Genomic DNA, 18,617 nt, shown 5'->3' with positions numbered 1-18,617 from the left:
CACCTTGTTATCAGCGAGTACGCTGTCTGCTATTGATTTTTTTCATGAAAAAGTCTACTATTGATTTTTATTATCGAGCCAATTATTGGTATAGATTATCTACTTGATTATATGGATAAATTAAATATTATGAGAAACATAATTGATAAATATTGTAAAATAAGTGGTCTATTAGATGAAAGTTTTCTCTTGCAAGCCTTTTTTTCAAGTGTGGAGCAAATAATCCGCTTAAAATATAGAACATGATAGTTATAGATGATTTGTAATTGTAGTTACAAGTAACACATTAAACTATCTTGTTAAAGATTGTAAAAAAGATTTTCCAAATTATACTGTTCCACTAGTGGTACATGCATGCTTATGCACAGAAACCCTCATGATAATTAACATGAGACATGGCGTTCTTTTTTTCCCGTGCTAGAAAAAATCGTTTAACTGAAAAAGAATATTTATACCAACCATAAAACAATAATGTCAGAATCCACACAAGCTTACCTTTGACCTTTGCATTTGCTATGCTATTTTAATGGTACCTTTGCAGATGTCTTGGCTCTTACATGAGTATATCTTAATTAAATATCGAGCTTATCAACAGTTCGGAACATAACATGCTTTGAGCCTTTGACCTTTCACACGTTTGCATGTGTCCAGAAACATACTAATCATCTCAAGCTTTGAGTACATCATAAGCTTGCTTAATCAACCAGGCAGCCAGCTCATCTCAAATACTATAAAGAAATAACTAAAATTCAGAATTAAAAAGTAGGAATAGTGAAAGAATAGTCTATAGTCCATATAGAAATATAATTTTAAAATAACTGAAATTTAAAATTAAAAATAATAACAATTGAAAGAAAAGTCAAAAGTCCTTGTAGAAATACAACTTAAAAATAACTAAAATTCAGGATTAAAAAGATAAGAAATATTGAAAGAAGAGTTCAGAGTTCGTATAGAAATATATAAATAGCGAAACTTCAAAATAAAAAAAGAAATATTAGAAAAAGAGTCTAGATTTCCTATAGGAATGTAATTACAATTCGGAATGAAAAAATAATTAATAAATATCATGTAAATATAATAAAATATATGAATATTACACATTAGTTACTTGGGTTAAGTTAGTGCATAATTTAAAATTATATTGCTATTTTAGTATATTTTATTAATAAAATGTGAAAATATATATACTATTATGTGAGAAAAAAATAAAACGATGCTAGCCGCACAATTGTGCGGCCATAAGATCTGGTAATACAAAAGTAATATTATTACTAAATTTGCTATGAAAAATAGACTTTATATAGCCATATTTTCTGTTTTGTCATCAATATATGATTAGAAAAGAGTAACAAAAAAATGTGTGGTTTGGAGCTAAACACTTGAGCAGTTAAAACAGAAGAGAGGAAGTACTAACCACTTGCTTCACAACAGTACAACACAACACAACAACTGCCACCAACAAAATTTCAGTTGCTGAGCTATTAAAAACAACACTAAATTTTTGCCTCCCAATGAACAACTACACCAGCATCTTGGTTGCCCTTTTGTTTATGCCATCTTGAGCCTTGTGCCCTCGAGGCCTTGACTTCCTTCCCCTACCCCCACCCCCAACATCTCCCTGAATTTAGCTGCTTTCGCGGCACAGATCAGTGAGCAAGCCATAAAGATCGAGCCTTAGCTTCGAGCTGGAATTTATCGGCGGATCGGCTGGCATTTTTTCAGTTTGTGCGCGCGCCTCAAGCTCAAGAACCGGGAGAGAGATGAGCTGCTTCCCGTGCTCGGGGTCGTCGGGGAAGGGCGGGGTTGACGCCAAGAGCGTGGCGGCGCTCTCGCCGGGTCCGCGGCCCGCGGCGAGCGCGGCACCAGGTGAATCCCGCATCTTAGCCCCCCTCCGATTTCTCTTCGCAGGGTGTGGAAAGATTCGATTTCTTCTGGTGAATCCGCTTGCTGGCGTTGCCCCGGTCAGCTGTATGATTCTGTATCGGTTTCACTGGTTGCGAATTTGCAGCGAGTGGCTCAGTGCGGTAGCTGCGCATTGGTGTGATCCATATTGGCTCGAATTCTCTCTTCGTTTGGGTTTAAAGGGTAACAGTGAGAAAAAAGAAGTCAATTTTGCATAGCGTTGATTGTTTATTATGCTTTCTTGCAAATTGGCGCTTTGGTCATTTGATTGTGGTAAATAATTCAAGGCTTTAGGTTTGTAAATGTTAGTCTGGTTGCTTGTTGAGATAGTGGGGTTGAAGGGGACGCAAAGCTACTTTCTTGGAAAGAAAATGTAATTGATTGTTCTCGTGAGAAGTGGAGTGAAAGGGAGAGGAAAATAAAATCTGAACTGAAGCTTGCAGCTATAATAATAATATTATTGCAACTTTCAGTCTCAGGCGACCAGGCAGTAATGTTTGATGTGTTGTTTACTCTTGTTGTCTCTAACTGATTCCTTCGCGTGGGTAATTGCTTACTTCGACCTTGCTTGAATTACAGTCCACCCTTTGCATAGTTGTTGTAGTCTGAAGCGAGTACAGTAATTTAGTTGCCGTGTTGCTGCGCATGCAAGTATTATCATTCTCTCATGAGATCATTGAATTGAGGAATAATATGTTAAAATTTGCATGTTGGATGGGTCAAGATCGATCAAACTCATCACGTGGTTCAGGCATTAAGAAGGACGATTCTGTCCGAAGAGGAGGAAGCTCTGCGAATGATGGTCCAGCCAAAATTTTCACTTTCCGAGAATTGGCTGTTGCCACCAAGAATTTCAGAAAAGACTGCCTGCTGGGTGAAGGTGGCTTTGGTCGTGTCTATAAAGGACAGATGGAGAATGGACAGGTTTGCTATTCCTAACATTGGCTGCTGTGTGCTCTTGTTCATTAGCTGCAATTTAGAGCATGATTTTTCTGAGTGTCCGACACCTTTTCTTTTGCATATATCATCTAGCAGGTTATTGCCGTGAAGCAACTTGACAGAAATGGCCTACAAGGAAACCGAGAATTTCTCGTGGAGGTTCTCATGCTAAGTCTCTTGCACCATCCTAATCTGGTCAGATTAATTGGCTACTGCGCAGATGGTGACCAGCGGCTCCTAGTTTATGAGTATATGCTATTGGGGTCACTAGAAAACCATCTTCATGGTAAGCTTCTCAGTTCTCACTACGTGATTTTACTGTTTCAGTTCAAAGTTTGCACATTATCAATAACACTTAGTTGATTGAGCTTCACATAACATACAGAAGAAGAATTGTGAATTTCGTGACATAATGGGAAACATTAATGTTTAAGTTCAGAGACACTAAAACAACCTCCTGAAATGTCAATGCACATTAAATTGATAGTGATCAAGTTATGTCCTTATGGTTCCTATCACAAGATTTGTGTTTGTGCTTTAGTCTCAACCTGCTAAGTTGATTCCTGACCTATTTGATTTGAAATAGAACTTGCCAGCTACCCTTCACTGTCTTACTGTAGTTTGCTACTGACAACATTTAATTTTCTTTAGACATTGCTATCTATCATTTTATAACTCATGGGGCACTTTCTTAATAGATCGCCCACCAGGCAAGAAACCTCTTGACTGGAATGCAAGGATGAAGATTGCTGTTGGTGCAGCGAAGGGTTTGGAGTACCTGCATGATAAGGCAAATCCACCAGTCATATATAGAGATTTCAAATCATCAAATATTCTTCTGGGCGAAGACTATTACCCAAAGCTATCTGATTTTGGGCTTGCAAAACTTGGTCCAGTTGGTGACAAAACTCACGTATCAACAAGAGTTATGGGAACATATGGCTATTGTGCTCCAGAATATGCCATGACAGGACAGTTGACAGTAAAATCTGATGTTTACAGCTTTGGCGTTGTCTTCCTTGAACTCATTACAGGACGTAAAGCCATTGATCACACCCAGTCTGCAGGGGAGCAAAATCTTGTTGCATGGGTAGGTTCATCCTTTTATTTTTAAGAATGTGTGGGCTCAACTGTACTAAATTATCTCCCTTCCTTTGGGTGTAGAGGGGATGTTCTGTTTCAATTTCATCATGATGTGAAGTGTCTTATCCTTATAATTTGCAGGCTCGTCCACTGTTTAGAGACCGAAGGAAGTTCTGCCAAATGGCCGATCCATCGCTGCAAGGTTGTTATCCCAAAAGGGGTTTGTACCAGGCTTTAGCTGTTGCATCTATGTGCTTGCAGGAGAATGCAACATCTCGACCCCTCATTGCGGATATTGTCACTGCACTTTCTTATCTAGCTTCAAATCATTACGATCCTAATGCACCTTCTGCAAAGAGTTCGAGGACTTGCCCATCCACCCCAAAGGCAAAAGCACATCGACGAACAACCAGTGTTCCTGATGCCCAACATGCCGCCGATTCACTTAACTGGAACTTCCCAGACTTGGGGAGGAAGGAAACTACTAGAGGGGAATTCGAGCAGGATCACAGTGAAGGTTATGGCAGTGGCAGTAGCTCTGGAAGGAATGATGGTCTAGATGTTCCAGAACTGCTGGCCTTGCATAATGGACAAAATAACAGTGAAGCTGATATATATCACAAGTCCAGTGTCAAGCTTGATGCCCATGAGAAACAGAGATCAGGGTCAGGCAAAGGCAGCAGGCAGTTTTGATGCACATACAAACAGACATTGTTGCAATTCTTTCCCCGATTGCTGCCAATTTTGCCAGACATCTTCTCTGCTTCTGTTGAGGGTTGGATACTCTTTGTTGGTACAGTTGCGCGCTGTTATGGTCCAGGTGCTGTATGACTGTACCCATGGTTGTATTTTAGTTGTTTCCAAAGGTATACATGAAGATCATGATCTGGTTGAAGCAAGAAACCATCTTGTCGCAGATAAGGAGCATGCATTTTGATCGGTGTCAATTGCATTCTACCTGTAAAGATTTTTATTCTCTTTGTAATTAGGTCACAGTTTGTGCCATACCTATCATTCAGGAATTAGGATGTTTTATACATACAGAAAACAATTCTTACCAGAATGCGTGTACAGACCTACATGCTACAGTGGATTGTTTGTGTTTTTTTTACATGTAACACAATTATTTTGCGGACAATGACATACTGTGTAGACCATAGAGTGTATGATCATATAATGTGAAAGACTCCTGTTGTTAGAAATTTACCTTTGTGCCTGAATGTCATATTAATTTGTAGTGATTAATGTTGTGGTTTTTACTGAAGTGGAGTGGAATGGGAGAACTTTGCAGTGACACAACAAGGAGAACTGGGTTTTGGCAGAGTTTGAGGATGCCAGGAGCTGAAGATTCAGAAGGTTCAGCCTTCTTCAGAGTTCCAGCAATCCAAGCACAAAGGCCCCAAATTCTTTTGATATATTGATAGCTATAATTTTATTTATTTGTTATGAGCAGCCGAATCTCTAATGCAGCATAGAAAAGGAGGTCTGAGTTCCGTAGAATATCACGGAAGTTAGTTTTTGGTTGGTAAGCTCGACATCAAATAAGGAATGAATCTGAAACTCCATAACTCCACATGCCAATGTACACCAGAGACAGAACAGCGATTAATTTGGTGCTCATGTTCAGTTTCAGATGGTTTACAAAATAGTATAAGTAAGTCTACCATCTCAAAAAAAAAAAAGGAGCTAAGTCTTCAGGTGCCATGCAAAGCCTGACAGAACTCTTGTTCAGTCTTCGGCATTTCTGTTGCCATTTGAGCTTTGCCAGAGCTCTCTCTTTGTCCTTCCCAAAGCAACTGTTTTTTCCTTCCTTCCTTCCTTCCTTCCTTTCTTTCTTTCTTTCTTTCTATCTTTTTGGACAGTCTTCGGTTCCTTCAAGAAGACTTCAATAAGCTGCTGAAATCCTGAGCGGATGAACAGGTTATTAAAGAACCATGTAGCAAAGGAAGATATATGTGGCCGGCTGATTGTACAACTTAGAACCTTCCAAGTAACTTGTAAGTAGATAATTCAAGACTTGCAAAGCTAGATCATGCAAACATTAGCCGCTTCTGTGAGTGCAAGCATACATGAACTATTTGTCCAAAGGTTCTAAGTTATGCTCCAAGAGCCATCGTCCCAGCATTCAGCCACCTTAAATCAGGACCCTCACATGTTGAGAAAATATTTGCCAACACAAGATTTAAAGGTACTTTTCCTACCCAGATATCCTTCCAGAAGCTGCTATCCATGTGGAAATATGCTTGTTGGAACTTGGAACATATATTCTCACTGTTTTTTTGTCAACCAAACTGTTATGGCATCTTGTTTATCTGTCATTTTAGACAACAGTGATATACTCAAGCAACTCCGATGACAACAGTGATAAAAGGAAGGACAAATTGGAATTTCATGATATTTGATGTCGGTCAAAGGCACTCTGTGCTGCCTGTAGTGAGTACAAACAGCCAGGACATTTCCCCTGTGTTTGATTTTGAAGGACAAGTGAAGAATCAAGATACCCTATTGGCATGGCTCAAGAAGGAGAGTCTTCTCTTAGCAGCCTTTGATCTATAACACCACACTTCAAACGCCTCCGTCAAGTCTGGATACTTAGCATGCTTCGACTGAAGCCAATCTGACAAAATGTCAGCTTGACTGTTCGACGGTAGCGTTAGCACAATTGAAACAATAGCTGATTCCAGGCTCTGCCAGACCTCACTGTCTAGGTTGATCTTAGGTGCTTCAGCATCACCGTCATCGTCATCGTGTTCGGGATGTCCGACCAAAGGCTTCGTTCTCCTTGCAAAGCCAATCCAAACATTGACAGCATCACAACGTTTCTCGGTTGGGAGAACAATGTTGCCAAATGCAATCGCCTCCAGGACCTTTGCAGACACCTCAATCACCTTCAATCTAGTCTTCAGGCAGCCGATTCCCCCACAAGCTTTGTTGACAGCTTCAACGACATCGGATGAAACCCCAATCCAGTAAACAACAACACATTTCATCATCTCCAGCTTGCTCAAGATCTGACAGACCCAGGAGATATCTGAAACAAGAGAATGCAGCTCCTGCTGAACCTCGGCGTCGCCGTGGCCTAAAGGCGCCTCTCCCTGTTCCATCAGGATTGAACTCGTGAACCCACTGAACCTGCTCAGCAAAGCTGCAACACAATCCTTCACTTGAGACCTGACAATGTCATCATCGAAGGCTAACAATGGCGCGTCGTCGTCTTCGGTGAGCATGTACTCCAGCTGCTCCTGAGCCGCGGACTTGAGCTCCTGCGGCGGCGAGCGCGTCGACGTCGCGTGCCGGAACGCCGAGAGGAGGATGCCGGCCACCGGCGCGGGATCGATCGGGCGGAGCCGCGCGAGGACGCACTCGTACTGGGGGCCGAGGCAAGGGATGGTCCTGAGGATCTCCTCCTCGTCGGCCTCGTCCCACGGCGCGGACTCCAGGTAGTCGACGCAGGCGGCGGCGACGCGCGGGCAGGCGAGGTGGGCGGCGGCCTGGAGGACGCCGAGCGCGCCGCGGACGCCGAAGCGGGAGCACGGCTCGGCGGCGTAGAGGAGGCGGAGCGCGGTGACGTGGGGGCTGAGGTCCAGCTCCTGGCAGTGGACCTCGACGCAGTAGCGGGAGCCGAGGATCTGGCACGTGGGCCAGTCGTCGGAGAGGCGGTCGGCGAAGTACCTGCTCCCGGCGGCGAGCACGCCGGAGTGGCAGTAGAGCCACTCGTCGCGGCCCTCCGGCGTCCGCAGCCGCACCACCACGTCGCTGGTCGCGAGGTCGCCGATCTTGGGCCGCCCCGCTGCCCTCCTCACGCCACTCATCTGCGAAGCTCGGGCCCGCCCGCCCGCCGCCGTGGGTTCGCCGGAGCTCCGGCGACGGCTCAGGTGAGGTGGGGATTGGGGAAATGATAGTGAAATAATGGGACTTCGGTGGGACTAATATGAAAATATCCATCTCATCCTCACCCTGGCTTAGATGTTCAATCTGGACCGTACATCTAGATCAAACGGCTATTGGTAGGCCAAGCAGCAAATATCTTTTTGGATTATTTATCGGATTGTTGAAAATTATTACTCCCTCCGTCCCAATATATTAGTACAACCTAGAATTACACCCATCCTAAAACTACGAATCTGGACATAAACTATGAATCTGGACATAACCTATGTCCAGATTCGTAGTGTAATATATTCGGACGGAGGGAGTATTTGCTCTAAACTTCGGAAGAAACGTTGTCTTTTAAAAAACTTCAAAAAATGCGTTGTTTAACCACTTATTTTTGTTAAATCAAAGTGTTTTTATTATTATTCTGTGATGAACAATTGGCATTGGAGATTATTGGTTTTGATATTTGGAATTTATTTTCGAAGTGGTTTTGGAGATGATTGGATTTCACAGGTGAATCTACAGGTACTGCTGGATGTGGTCCGGTCAAACCGGGCATGTGCTGCCGGTCAGACCGGCGTGTATCGCGCGGTCAGACCGACGCAGCCCGCGGTCTGATCGGCTGACTCTGTGTCGATTTCGGTTTCGAGTTGTTTGTTTGGATATCCGTGATTGTTTCATGATTATGGCTTCTAGATGGATACTATGAGTATGTAATACTGTTGTTTGCTACTAATGAGTCAAGTTGGAGATAGCTTGGTCTCGGAATATGGTTTCTTTGTTTATTTCATATGTAGGTGACTAGATGTCTCGAGAGAGTATTTGCGGTGATGGACCGGGAGTCGGGTTGGGGATAAGACGACGTTCGTGGTGCTCAAAGATCATGCGGGATACTTAGGCTAGAGTTGATGCACGTGGTTGGTGAAGATTCCATATGGCATACGATGGAGGTATTGTGTGCGTATGGGATGCGGAGTCGAATTTGGAAGGAGTTCAAATTTGATATGATTGGTTATGTAAAGTTTGTTTCTTGTACTAGAGGGTTTCCTAAGGTGTTTAGGACTTCTAGTATGAGTTTGGTTCGTGGCTTTAGGCTGCCTACCTCGGGTATATAAATAGAGGGGGAGCGTGAGGCTTTCCTGTATCGCTTTTGAGAGCAATTGAGTTGAGAGTTGAGTTAGGGTTTCGAGTTTAGTCGAAATTTTTGTAAGGAATGCTGTTGGTGCACTTTGTAAACACAGAGAGAATCAATAAAGTCATCATCCACTTTAAGAGTTCTTCGATTTGTGTTTCACTGGGTTTTGGCGGTCTAACCGGCGGCGCACCGGCGATCAGACTGACGGCATCGCGGCGGCCAGACTGGCGGCATCGCGGCGGTCAGACTGGCGGGTGACCTGCGGTCAGACCGGCTTCAGCGACAGGCGACAGGAGCTGATCTCGGCGGTCAGACCAGAGATACAATCTCGGTCAGACCGACGGCAACCAGGCGGTCAGACCGGCGCATCTACTTCGGTCAGACTGCGATCCGTCGAATTTAAGGGTAACTTTTATTTTCGTAAAGTATTGGTTTTTGGGCATACCAACCATTCACCCCCCCCCCCTCTGGTTGGCTTAATTGTTGTGATTCGATCCTACAATTTTAAGTTTTTTTTATTGAAATATCTAATTTATAATCCCTATAATCCAGTATTTAGCCAAAAAAGGACCCTGATTAGGATGACCTGCTGTAATCTGTTTATGCTAAAGTGCCCACCTGAATGTCTTCACCTGAAAAAAAAAAGGCAAAATAGCAGAGGTCTGGATTCTGTATCTTCTGACTGAACTTTTATAGTATATTCAAGATCAATGTGAAATAAAGAAGTAATCTGAAACCTCACAATTGCCATATGCCAATGTGCAGCACTGATAGCTGAAAGAACAAGGATCGATCTGCTGACCAAGTTCACTTTCAGAAGAGTCACAATCCAGCAATGAACTCATATTTCCGTTTCATGCCTAAAGTCACAGATAATCATATATCTTTTACTTACACAGTGGCAGATACAGATAATTGTATGGATATTCATACATGGGTGGAACTATTCTTGTTTTTATTGCATTTACAAAATGCATAAGCATATGCATCAGAAAAGGAAAAAATAAAAAACCAACACCTATGAAATATGAATCTATCATCCTTATGTACATCTCTACATATTCACAAGCTATGAAAAGAACCCTGTATGTACATCCAAATCTGAATGAATTTCTAATCAAGCCTTCATCTTCGAGAAAAGAGGAAGGATCCATCCTTTGCTCTAAATCGGATAAAAGAAATACCGTAGACTATCCATAATTGCTTTCAATATGTTTGTGAACTAGGTTCTACAATAGTGACATCGACAGAGTGCTTGGAGACGATGATGTTGCTGGCGAGATCCTTTTGGAGTTGCCTAACATTTTCAGCTGTGATGATTCTACAAGTGCTCCAGTCGTCAGCTTCCATATCAACTCCCAGGTATGTGAAATGGTCTTGAACGCTCAAACTCCATGTGGAGATGCACCTAGGAAATAAACGAGGGAAAAGAAATTATAATTAGAAGCTAAAAAAACCAGATTTGAGTTGTTAGGTTGTTAAAATGAGCCTCTAAACCTGCAGCAATTTGGATCTTCACCACTATCATCACATATCTGTTCGGTTATGTCGCCCTCAGAATCATTGACCCATACCTGAAATTCGAACAAGCATATTATGTGTGTACACTGTACAGGATGTAACACCACATCTCTAAAGAATATTAGCATATTTGATTTAGATTAGTATCATTGTCCCATGGAAGGTGTGCAGAGCATCTAACAACTTGCTGCACTAGGCATTGATTTTGTATTATTAATGGTAAATATAAAAAGGGTGTTAATACAAAAATTCATAAAGTGTGCTATAGTGATAAAATAGATAAAGCCAGGGCCAAGTTAAGTGTACAAGAGCGCATTCTTAATTAGCTTATGTGCAAGCCTGTGACGCATACCTCTCTTGGGAAGTGGTGGTAAGTTAGATGGGGAAGAAAGGAGAAATAAGGGGGCAAATGTGGCACAATATCATGTCCATGTGTGACTCGAATCGTGTTGGGCACATATTTGGCAAAATAAGAGGCAAAAGCAGCATTGCCAACACGAGGCTGTCCGAAAGTCATGAGTTGAACACTATTGCTTCCAAGATTGATCTGTGGACAGAGTAAAAGAACAAGACTGTATCAGTTTACATAACAACCAATGATGGCATTCAATTTTTTTATGGAAAGAATGTGATACAGATTACATCTATAATGTCTTAGAAGAGTCTGTAATCTGAACACTGGATGTATTAGTAAAACTTTGAGCCTCGGGGGTACTTACAGCGAGATCAAGCGCACAGAAGGATGCCATGGCTCCTCCCATTGAGTGCCCTGTAACTATGACATTGATATCTCCATATGACTGTCTTGCCTTGTGGACAGCACTTGTGATAGCTAGACGTAAAATCGTGTTATTATAGGAGGAGAAAAATCCACTGTGCACCTTTAAACAGAGAAGTGGAGATATTTTAGGGGAAAAAAAAAGGCACTGATCTTCTTTTAATAAAAGGACTTAAGGAGATAGAAACACTTTGCTAGCGATAATAACCTTTGCGTTAGGCATGTTAGGATAGCTCAGATCAAGTTGTTTCCATATCAAGTCCTTGATCCAATTCTGCATACTGAGTAAGCAAATCAAGATATAAATCACATGGGAACAGGGAACAGTAACACACTGCAAAATCAGTGTACCTGTTTTCTTGAGTCCCTCTTATTGCAACAATTATTGAATTTAAATTATAATCCACACCAACGAATGCCTGTTACATTGTTCACCCACATAGTGTCACACAATATAAATAAAATCATTAAACGCTTAATGTACTCAAATATCATCGAGAATTTATGATATTAGTTTGAAATTTGTAAGATAAGAACCTGTAGGCAGTTCTCCACATCCACGATTAGAGATTTCATCTCAAAGCCCTATTTCAAATGTAGTCATATCAAAACTAGCAACAAATTTATCCTGTCCATGACAAAAGAAATATTTTTCCTAAAGAAGAAGAAAAGGAAAATGCTTTTATGATTCATTAAGAGGAATGGCAGATCCTGACAAGCGGACATTTGAGGTGATTCTGCCCCCAACCATCAGTAACAATATAAGCTTTACTTCGCAGTTAATGAGTATCCCTCTAAATATGAATTGAACAGAACAAACTTGAAGGCTTCTTACTTGAGTCAAGTCATTACACCTTGAGCACGTCCATGTATAAAGAGCTGTTAAATCTGTCATGTACACCTGGAGAAAACAAAGAGCCATCAGCTAAGTTCTTCTTCTTCTTTTTTCATTTTTAAAGTAGCTGATTTTATTTTGGGGCAAAAGGAGAAAACAAGAAAGAGAGACAGTTGCCTTTGTGAAATGCAAAACATGAACAGAAATGTTACCTAGAACACATACTGCTTATGTAAAAATAAGGAAAAGTTTCTTACAGCAGAAGCATATTCCACAAGAGTCATGGCAAGAGTATGGCTATAGTTCAAAGTTTGCTGAGAGTGCTGGACAGAGATATCTGTTATAATGAAAAAAGTTAGTTCACTCCAGTTTTTGATGATGAGAGCATGAATACAAACATTGATGATCAACTACATCTACTATACGAAGGTATGCAGCAGACGAACCGACATTATATTCGGTAATAAAATCAAATGTTGACAAATGAAAAGAAAATTGATTAAGGACATTTGACTTGTTTGGACATGCTTAAGATATTAAGCCCCATTTGCTCATAAGTGTAGGAAATCCGAAAGCTGATTTCATATTCTCAATTTTTATGGCATCAAACTTATAGGAAAAGTGGCCCCAGTATCACGTTTTGGCCTGGTAAACTTGTGGTAGCTTCAAGCTCAATCTTAAACCTCAAATCAGCAGTTCCATGTGACGAGTAACTATTAATGCCCCAAAAATTGTGCTAACTGCTAGCTAAATCTTCTTGTGAAATTAAGCCCAATCGGAGTAGGTGGTGCAGAAAAAATGCTCGATCAGACAGGTTCTTTCGCAAAAAACACACTCCATCAAGTTGTGTATATAATATATGGCAGATGGCATGTAGCATATAGCAGTACTAAATAAACTTTCACCAACAGAGTGTCAAGCTTGCATTGGTGAAGGCCAAACTAAAGAATACTCTATAAATGTTTGAACTTCACATATTTCAGGATCCTGAGACAAAGTTTTATGAATGCAAAGAATCCACAAGCTGTAATGAAGTGGAATTCAAGTTTAAGGAAGCAAGAAAGAAGTTGAGAACTCAATAAATATTAGGTTTAAGGTTCAAATATGTGTTTGGAATAATAGGAATCTCTGAGCACAATTATATCCATTATCTTTCTTGCCATCAACTTCTTTATTTCCAATGTTGTTATTTTCTACTCACCCACCAACCTTGTCTTCCTTTTCAGCAATTAGGGCATCAATTATATTAGTAAGGACAGGGCAGCAAGAAATTCCAACTGTCACCCACCTACTCTTGCTCATGCATCCCCAATTACAACAGCAGAACAGCTATAACTTGGTCAACTAGTCCAGTAACTCCAGTAAATTACTGGTCATTTCATACCAAACCGACAGCCAAAACCCAGAACTTGGTAAAATCAAAAGAACAAGACAATCTCATCCATCATCAGCACTCCCCATTTCTCTAGAAAATTAAACCTTATTACAGATGCCTGCATAAGCATTGGTCTGCTTTCTCCCACCAAAGCAGTCAGTTACTAATACCTTGATTTGCTATTTGTTCTGTTAAACGTTAACCCATTTACATTGAGGCAAACTTAGAACAATTACCCAGCAAGCATCAAAATTGGAAACTTAGGGCAAAGGGTCACATGAAACTACCTCTCCCATGGGAAGCATTTGACAGCAAGAGCACCAGAGCCAACACACTGACGCATCTCCACCTCTCCATGAACCTACAGACACATCCAAACCAACCTCCCATCATCAAATGAATCAGATAAGCAAGCAAAAAAGAACCCAACTTGATGAGCCTCGAAATGCAGAGCAAACAATCCCAGAATCGAACCGGAAACTACACCAAGTTATACCCTTGCATAGTATGAACAAGAACAAAGAAGAGGAGGAACAAGATTATCAGGGGGGAGAAGAGAAGAGAAAGGAAGCTTAGGGGGCAAAGAATTTGACCTCATCCGAGCTACTACCTCCAACTCCAAGAAAGCAAGAAAGAGAGGCTGGATTGGATGAACAAAGTTACAAAACAAACAAAATCGGAGGAGGCCGAGTATTAATGCGGAGTGGGAGCCCAGCGGTCGCTTTCCCGGCGCTGTGTTTGGAGGGAGAAGAAGAGGAGGAGGAGAGAGAATCAGAATATGCGGCTCTCCCTCCTCCGGATTATGCTATGCCAATGCCAAGGCCTCAAGATGGTGGGACCCTAAAAAGACATCAACTTTCGCTGTCTCGTCACTCCTGAATCCATGATTTGTTCAACAAGATCTCGCAAGAAACCGTGCAATTCTCATATAAACAATTAAACAAACGAGCACCACTCTGTCTTTGAATAATTCTGAAGAAATTTACTGTACTACTCTTGTCACTGAATAATCTGAAGAAATTGTATCCAGGACATTCTGGATCTGAAGAAATGAGGGAGGATCGATGAATCACTGGATGGATCGCCGCCGCTGTCAGGGCAGGTGGCCGTCGCTGGCGGCTCCAGCGAGGCTTCGACGCGAACGTGAGGGCGCGTGGTTCGGAGAAAGAAATGGAGCCCGGATATCTCAGATTGGATGGAGCTCGTGTTTCCTAATCGTGAACGGCACCGATCGAGTGCAGAAGAGGAGGCGAACCAACACATTTGCGACGAATTACGAAGACCTAATCGATCATGAGATGATGAGAGAGACCTGCAAGAAACAGATTGCTCCCCTACTAATTTCTCCACGTAATCTCTCACCATGAGAGCACCCGCAATGATAAAGTAAGGTGCTATGTATAAAACATGTACATCTCAGCAGTAGACTAGATTAATAATAAACCACTTCTATTGCATCGTTTTTCTCTATAGACTATCTCTAGGTTGGTAGATAGTTTTGCTCTCTCTCTTCATTTAATCTCTTCCAAGTAGGAAAATATGTTAACATGGATCTCTTGTAGAGAGCCTATAGATAACCATTGTGGGTGCCTTGTAGAGAGTCTATAGATAACCATTGTGGGTGCCCTGAGTGTTGCTTAAACACGAAGTGATATCTCTCAAAGAAAAAAAAAGAAGAGGAAGAGCGGACTAGTGGGCCTGAAATGGGTCGCCCCGTTCTGGGCCGTCGAGGAGGAGAGTGGTGTGGGCTATAAGCCCAGCAGAAACTGGAGGTCTTACACGAAGAGGCCCAGTTGATGGGCCGATCCATGGGAAATGTCTAGTGGGCAGGCCTGGAAGATGGAGTCGCGAGCCCACGTCGTTGTAGGCTAACAGGCCGAAACAGCAACTGCATTTGTTCGTGAGTTAAGTTTGCGATGATGACGATAAATTGATGAGATGTGTAATTTGTAAATGGGATAATTTCGTTTTTGCCCCCACTTTGATGTCTAATATTGATTTTACCTCTATTTTTTAGGATTTTTGTTTTTGCCCCCACTTTTTTAACCGAAAGAGACGTTTACCCTTGGTTTAGACAGAAGTTAGTGGGCCCGGATTTATGGCAGTTAAGAAATAAAAAAATAAATGAAATAAAGATTTTTTGAATTTGTGATTTACCTTTTTACCCCTGGGAAATATCTAACCCTATACTAGTCGCTTCTCTCCTCTCGCACGCGGGTCACTCTCGAAACCGATCTGGGCAGCACAGGCGACGACGAATTGGGCGGCGTGCGGGCAGCGGCCAGGCGACGACGTGCGGGCGGCGGCCAGGCGCAGCTCCTCCTGCCGGCGAGCAGGCGTGCACTCTGCGCGGGCTAGGCGGCGGGAGGAGGCGATGGCTACGGCGGCTCGTCGCAGGAGGCGACGGGGGCAACCCAGCCAGGCAATGGTGGCGGCGGCAGCGAGTGGGCGGCGGCATGCCGGCGGCGGCGGCGACGAGCGGGCGTCGGCCATGCGCACCTCCTCTCGCTGGTGAGCAGGCGCGCGCTCTGCGCGGGCTAGGCGGCGGGAGGAGGCGATGGCGGCTGGGAGGAGTTGCTTGAGTTTTTCTTCTTTTTTTTTGACAGGGGATGTTGCTCTAATTTGTGATTTGGATCTGCTTGATTTTGGGATGATTGCAGCTTGCTATTTGTCTTCTAGTTTTGTAAAGAAAAAGTGTCAAAATTATGCCTAAATTCTTTCAGTTTTTGTCTAAATTTTATCAAATTTGTGGCAAAAGTATGTCAAAATTTTCATATTTGTACAAGTTAGTGAGAATTGTAGAATATAGGTACAATAATTAGGGGCAAATACACAATTGATGAAGGCAAATGAACAACACAATAAGGGTAGAAATGTCTTTCCATCAAAGATTTAACGATGTTAGCTTGTCCCTTCAAAGTAGGGGTAAAACTTACCTTCGGTTAAAAAAATAGGGGCAAAAACAAAAACCCCTAAAAAATAGAGGTAATATCAATATTGGACATCAAAGTGGGGTATAAACGAAATTGCCCCTTTGTAAATAGCCGGTTGCTGCTCTATGCTAAGCATGCTCTCATGGATAATACTACTCCCTCCGTGTCATCAGATAAAGATTTTTAGACTTAAACACGGGTATTAAAAAAGCATGTAGAATTAAATAGGAGAAAGTTGTGATCGGTTTAGAAGTAGAAGTAGGTGAGAAAATTGAATGGTGAAGGGTTGTGATTAGATGAGAAGAGAATATTGATGAAGAAGTTGTTATATTTTGGGATAAAACTTAAGGACTAGAAGTTATTATATTTTGGGACGGAGAGAGTAGATTCTGAGCTTGCACGCTGCACATAAAGTATATATTTATCAGCTACACGTAGATTAACTGAGCCTGTAGCTCGTTAAACAAAGAACAAATTTTATTCCATTATAAAGAAAACTTACATTAATTGAGACGGTTTTCTTTCGCCGATCCCAAAGCTTTTCGATTGCAAGTGCCGATGCATGCGCTCGGCCTGAATAACTGAGTCATTATTGTTCAGCTTGTTCTTATGCGTATCGCTTATTAGAAAAAAATAATAATTTATAGTTGAAACTTTTTTATAAATGTTGCAAAATAAATTATGACTAAAGAAAAATCATAAAATCAATTTTGAAATTTAAATTTTAGCTTCTACTAATAATTAGCATAAGTGGGAAGACGGTTTGTGCTAAAAGGACAATACAAAATGCACCGACGGCAGCCAGAGTGACGCAGCACACCGCTAGCTTGAAGCTAGAGGGTGGAAAACCGATCATCAGCACATATGCACGCATGCATATATGAAGCCACAAGCGCGATCATCATCATAATCATCAGCATATATGAATGTATATATGCAATGCAGCCACGACCGACTACGTAGCTGGATGCTGGTGGATGACAGTTGACACAAGCATGCAGATATATGACACAGGTGGAAATTAAAGCTTGAGATATGATAGGCTAATGAACAAGTAATTAATTAAGGTGGTAAAGAGTATGGTGATGGTTATTTTTAGGATTACAATTAAGTAAAAGTTAGATAATAGCTAGCTAGCCCTGTACTCGGAAGTCAATCGCTGATGTTGGGCTGCCATAGCCTGAACAATGTTTCTATTGCTGATATTATTGTACATTATGACCTTGCGATGCAACTAATATAGTTGGACGTAGAATTTTAAAGACAGTAAATCCTTATATTTTATGATGGATGGAGCATTATCTAAGTCAGTCTTCTCACGGAATATATATATCTCCAGCACCGCGCACGTGCGCGCATAAACGCCCTGCGCGGTGCGGCAGCACGCGGGGATCGAAGCTGGTGAGATTTGTCTGCACCTTACCACCCCAACCAAAAAGGCACGTGTGTGCAGATAGATTTATATATAGCTTGCAAGCTAGCTATATGACGTGGTGCGCGCCACGTATTACATACAGTCGACACCGATCGATCGATGAGTCAGCTTGTTGCTTTGCTTGAATTGCTAGCTTAGCTGATCGATCGAATGCGTGCGTGGGCGTGGCCTGCACGCGCCAGGTGAGCTGACGGGATCGATCTCGTTGTCCACCTCGCTTCCGCGGCACACGCTTGGAACGCATGGTTTGGCTGGTTAATTACTGCACATCTAAGCTTCACATACGCCACGCAACACACACCTAAATTAATCCAGCCTCTACCTACTATAGTAAATTAACAAATTAAAAAAAAGGTGCTTTTTCTCTCATTTTTTAAGGAAAAAAATGAACACGGTACGCACGAGTGTGCACTCATCTTTTTGAATGCATACGCATACATATACCCTATATGTAGGGGATACACCTATTTTCAACACAAAACAAACATATTATTAAAATATACCCAATGTTATATTTAATGAAACTGATTTGGTGTTTAGATGTTGCAAAATTTCTTTATAAATTTAGTCAAATCTAAAAGTAGTTTAACTAGGAGAAAAAGTTAAAATGACTATATAATGTAGAATAGAGGGATTAGAATATATGTGCATTGCTAAAAGAATAATCTGAATATGAATACTCAATTATTGATTTTTTTTAAATCACATGAAGCACATATATATTTTGGTTCTCGAGCCTTACCATGAAAGGTATTGAATTCTTGATGAATTAATATAAAGTGCTTCATCAAACAGTACTAGCATT

The 18,617-nt window shown here is 41.7% G+C and overlaps 3 protein-coding genes across 6 annotated transcripts; 1 reads left to right on the top strand and 2 right to left on the bottom strand.

Annotated features, from left to right (window-relative positions):
• The first annotated feature begins 1,530 nt into the window (after positions 1–1,530).
• LOC127779414 (probable serine/threonine-protein kinase PBL7) lies at positions 1,531–5,126 on the top strand. 2 transcript variants are annotated; one of them, XM_052306180.1, is made up of 5 exons: positions 1,531–1,866; positions 2,627–2,826; positions 2,938–3,127; positions 3,540–3,931; positions 4,066–5,126. In XM_052306180.1, exons 1-5 carry the CDS (start codon positions 1,761–1,763, stop codon positions 4,615–4,617), a joined length of 1,440 nt encoding a protein of 479 aa, XP_052162140.1. In that variant the 5' UTR covers positions 1,531–1,760; the 3' UTR covers positions 4,618–5,126. The 2 variants fall into 2 exon arrangements, with proteins under 2 accessions (XP_052162140.1, XP_052162139.1); XM_052306179.1 differs by having other exon boundaries at positions 2,935–3,127.
• Positions 5,127–5,466: 340 nt separating this feature from the next.
• LOC127779415 (BTB/POZ domain-containing protein At3g05675) lies at positions 5,467–7,814 on the bottom strand. The gene has a single exon (XM_052306182.1). The coding sequence runs from the start codon at positions 7,734–7,736 to the stop codon at positions 6,417–6,419; it is 1,320 nt and encodes a 439-aa protein (XP_052162142.1). The 5' UTR covers positions 7,737–7,814; the 3' UTR covers positions 5,467–6,416.
• Positions 7,815–9,756: 1,942 nt separating this feature from the next.
• On the bottom strand, positions 9,757–14,717 carry LOC127778296 (lipase-like). 3 transcript variants are annotated; one of them, XM_052304877.1, is made up of 11 exons: positions 13,941–13,963; positions 13,732–13,805; positions 12,327–12,406; positions 12,070–12,135; positions 11,772–11,819; positions 11,586–11,653; positions 11,443–11,515; positions 11,176–11,337; positions 10,809–11,003; positions 10,433–10,509; positions 9,758–10,343 (listed from the first exon to the last, which is right to left on the bottom strand). In XM_052304877.1, exons 1-11 carry the CDS (start codon positions 13,946–13,948, stop codon positions 10,142–10,144), a joined length of 1,053 nt encoding a protein of 350 aa, XP_052160837.1. In that variant the 5' UTR covers positions 13,949–13,963; the 3' UTR covers positions 9,758–10,141. The 3 variants fall into 3 exon arrangements, with proteins under 3 accessions (XP_052160836.1, XP_052160837.1, XP_052160838.1); XM_052304878.1 differs by lacking the exon at positions 13,941–13,963 and adding an exon at positions 14,038–14,717 and having other exon boundaries at positions 9,759–10,343; XM_052304876.1 differs by lacking the exon at positions 13,941–13,963 and having other exon boundaries at positions 9,757–10,343; positions 13,732–13,923.
• Positions 14,718–18,617: the final 3,900 nt, after the last annotated feature.

The sequence above is a fragment of the Oryza glaberrima genome, chromosome 7 (assembly GCF_000147395.1).
Source record: "Oryza glaberrima chromosome 7, OglaRS2, whole genome shotgun sequence".
Lineage (NCBI taxonomy): Eukaryota > Viridiplantae > Streptophyta > Magnoliopsida > Poales > Poaceae > Oryza > Oryza glaberrima.
The sequence above is the reverse complement of the archived record's forward strand: the minus strand, read 5'-3'. Positions and strand labels throughout refer to the sequence as shown.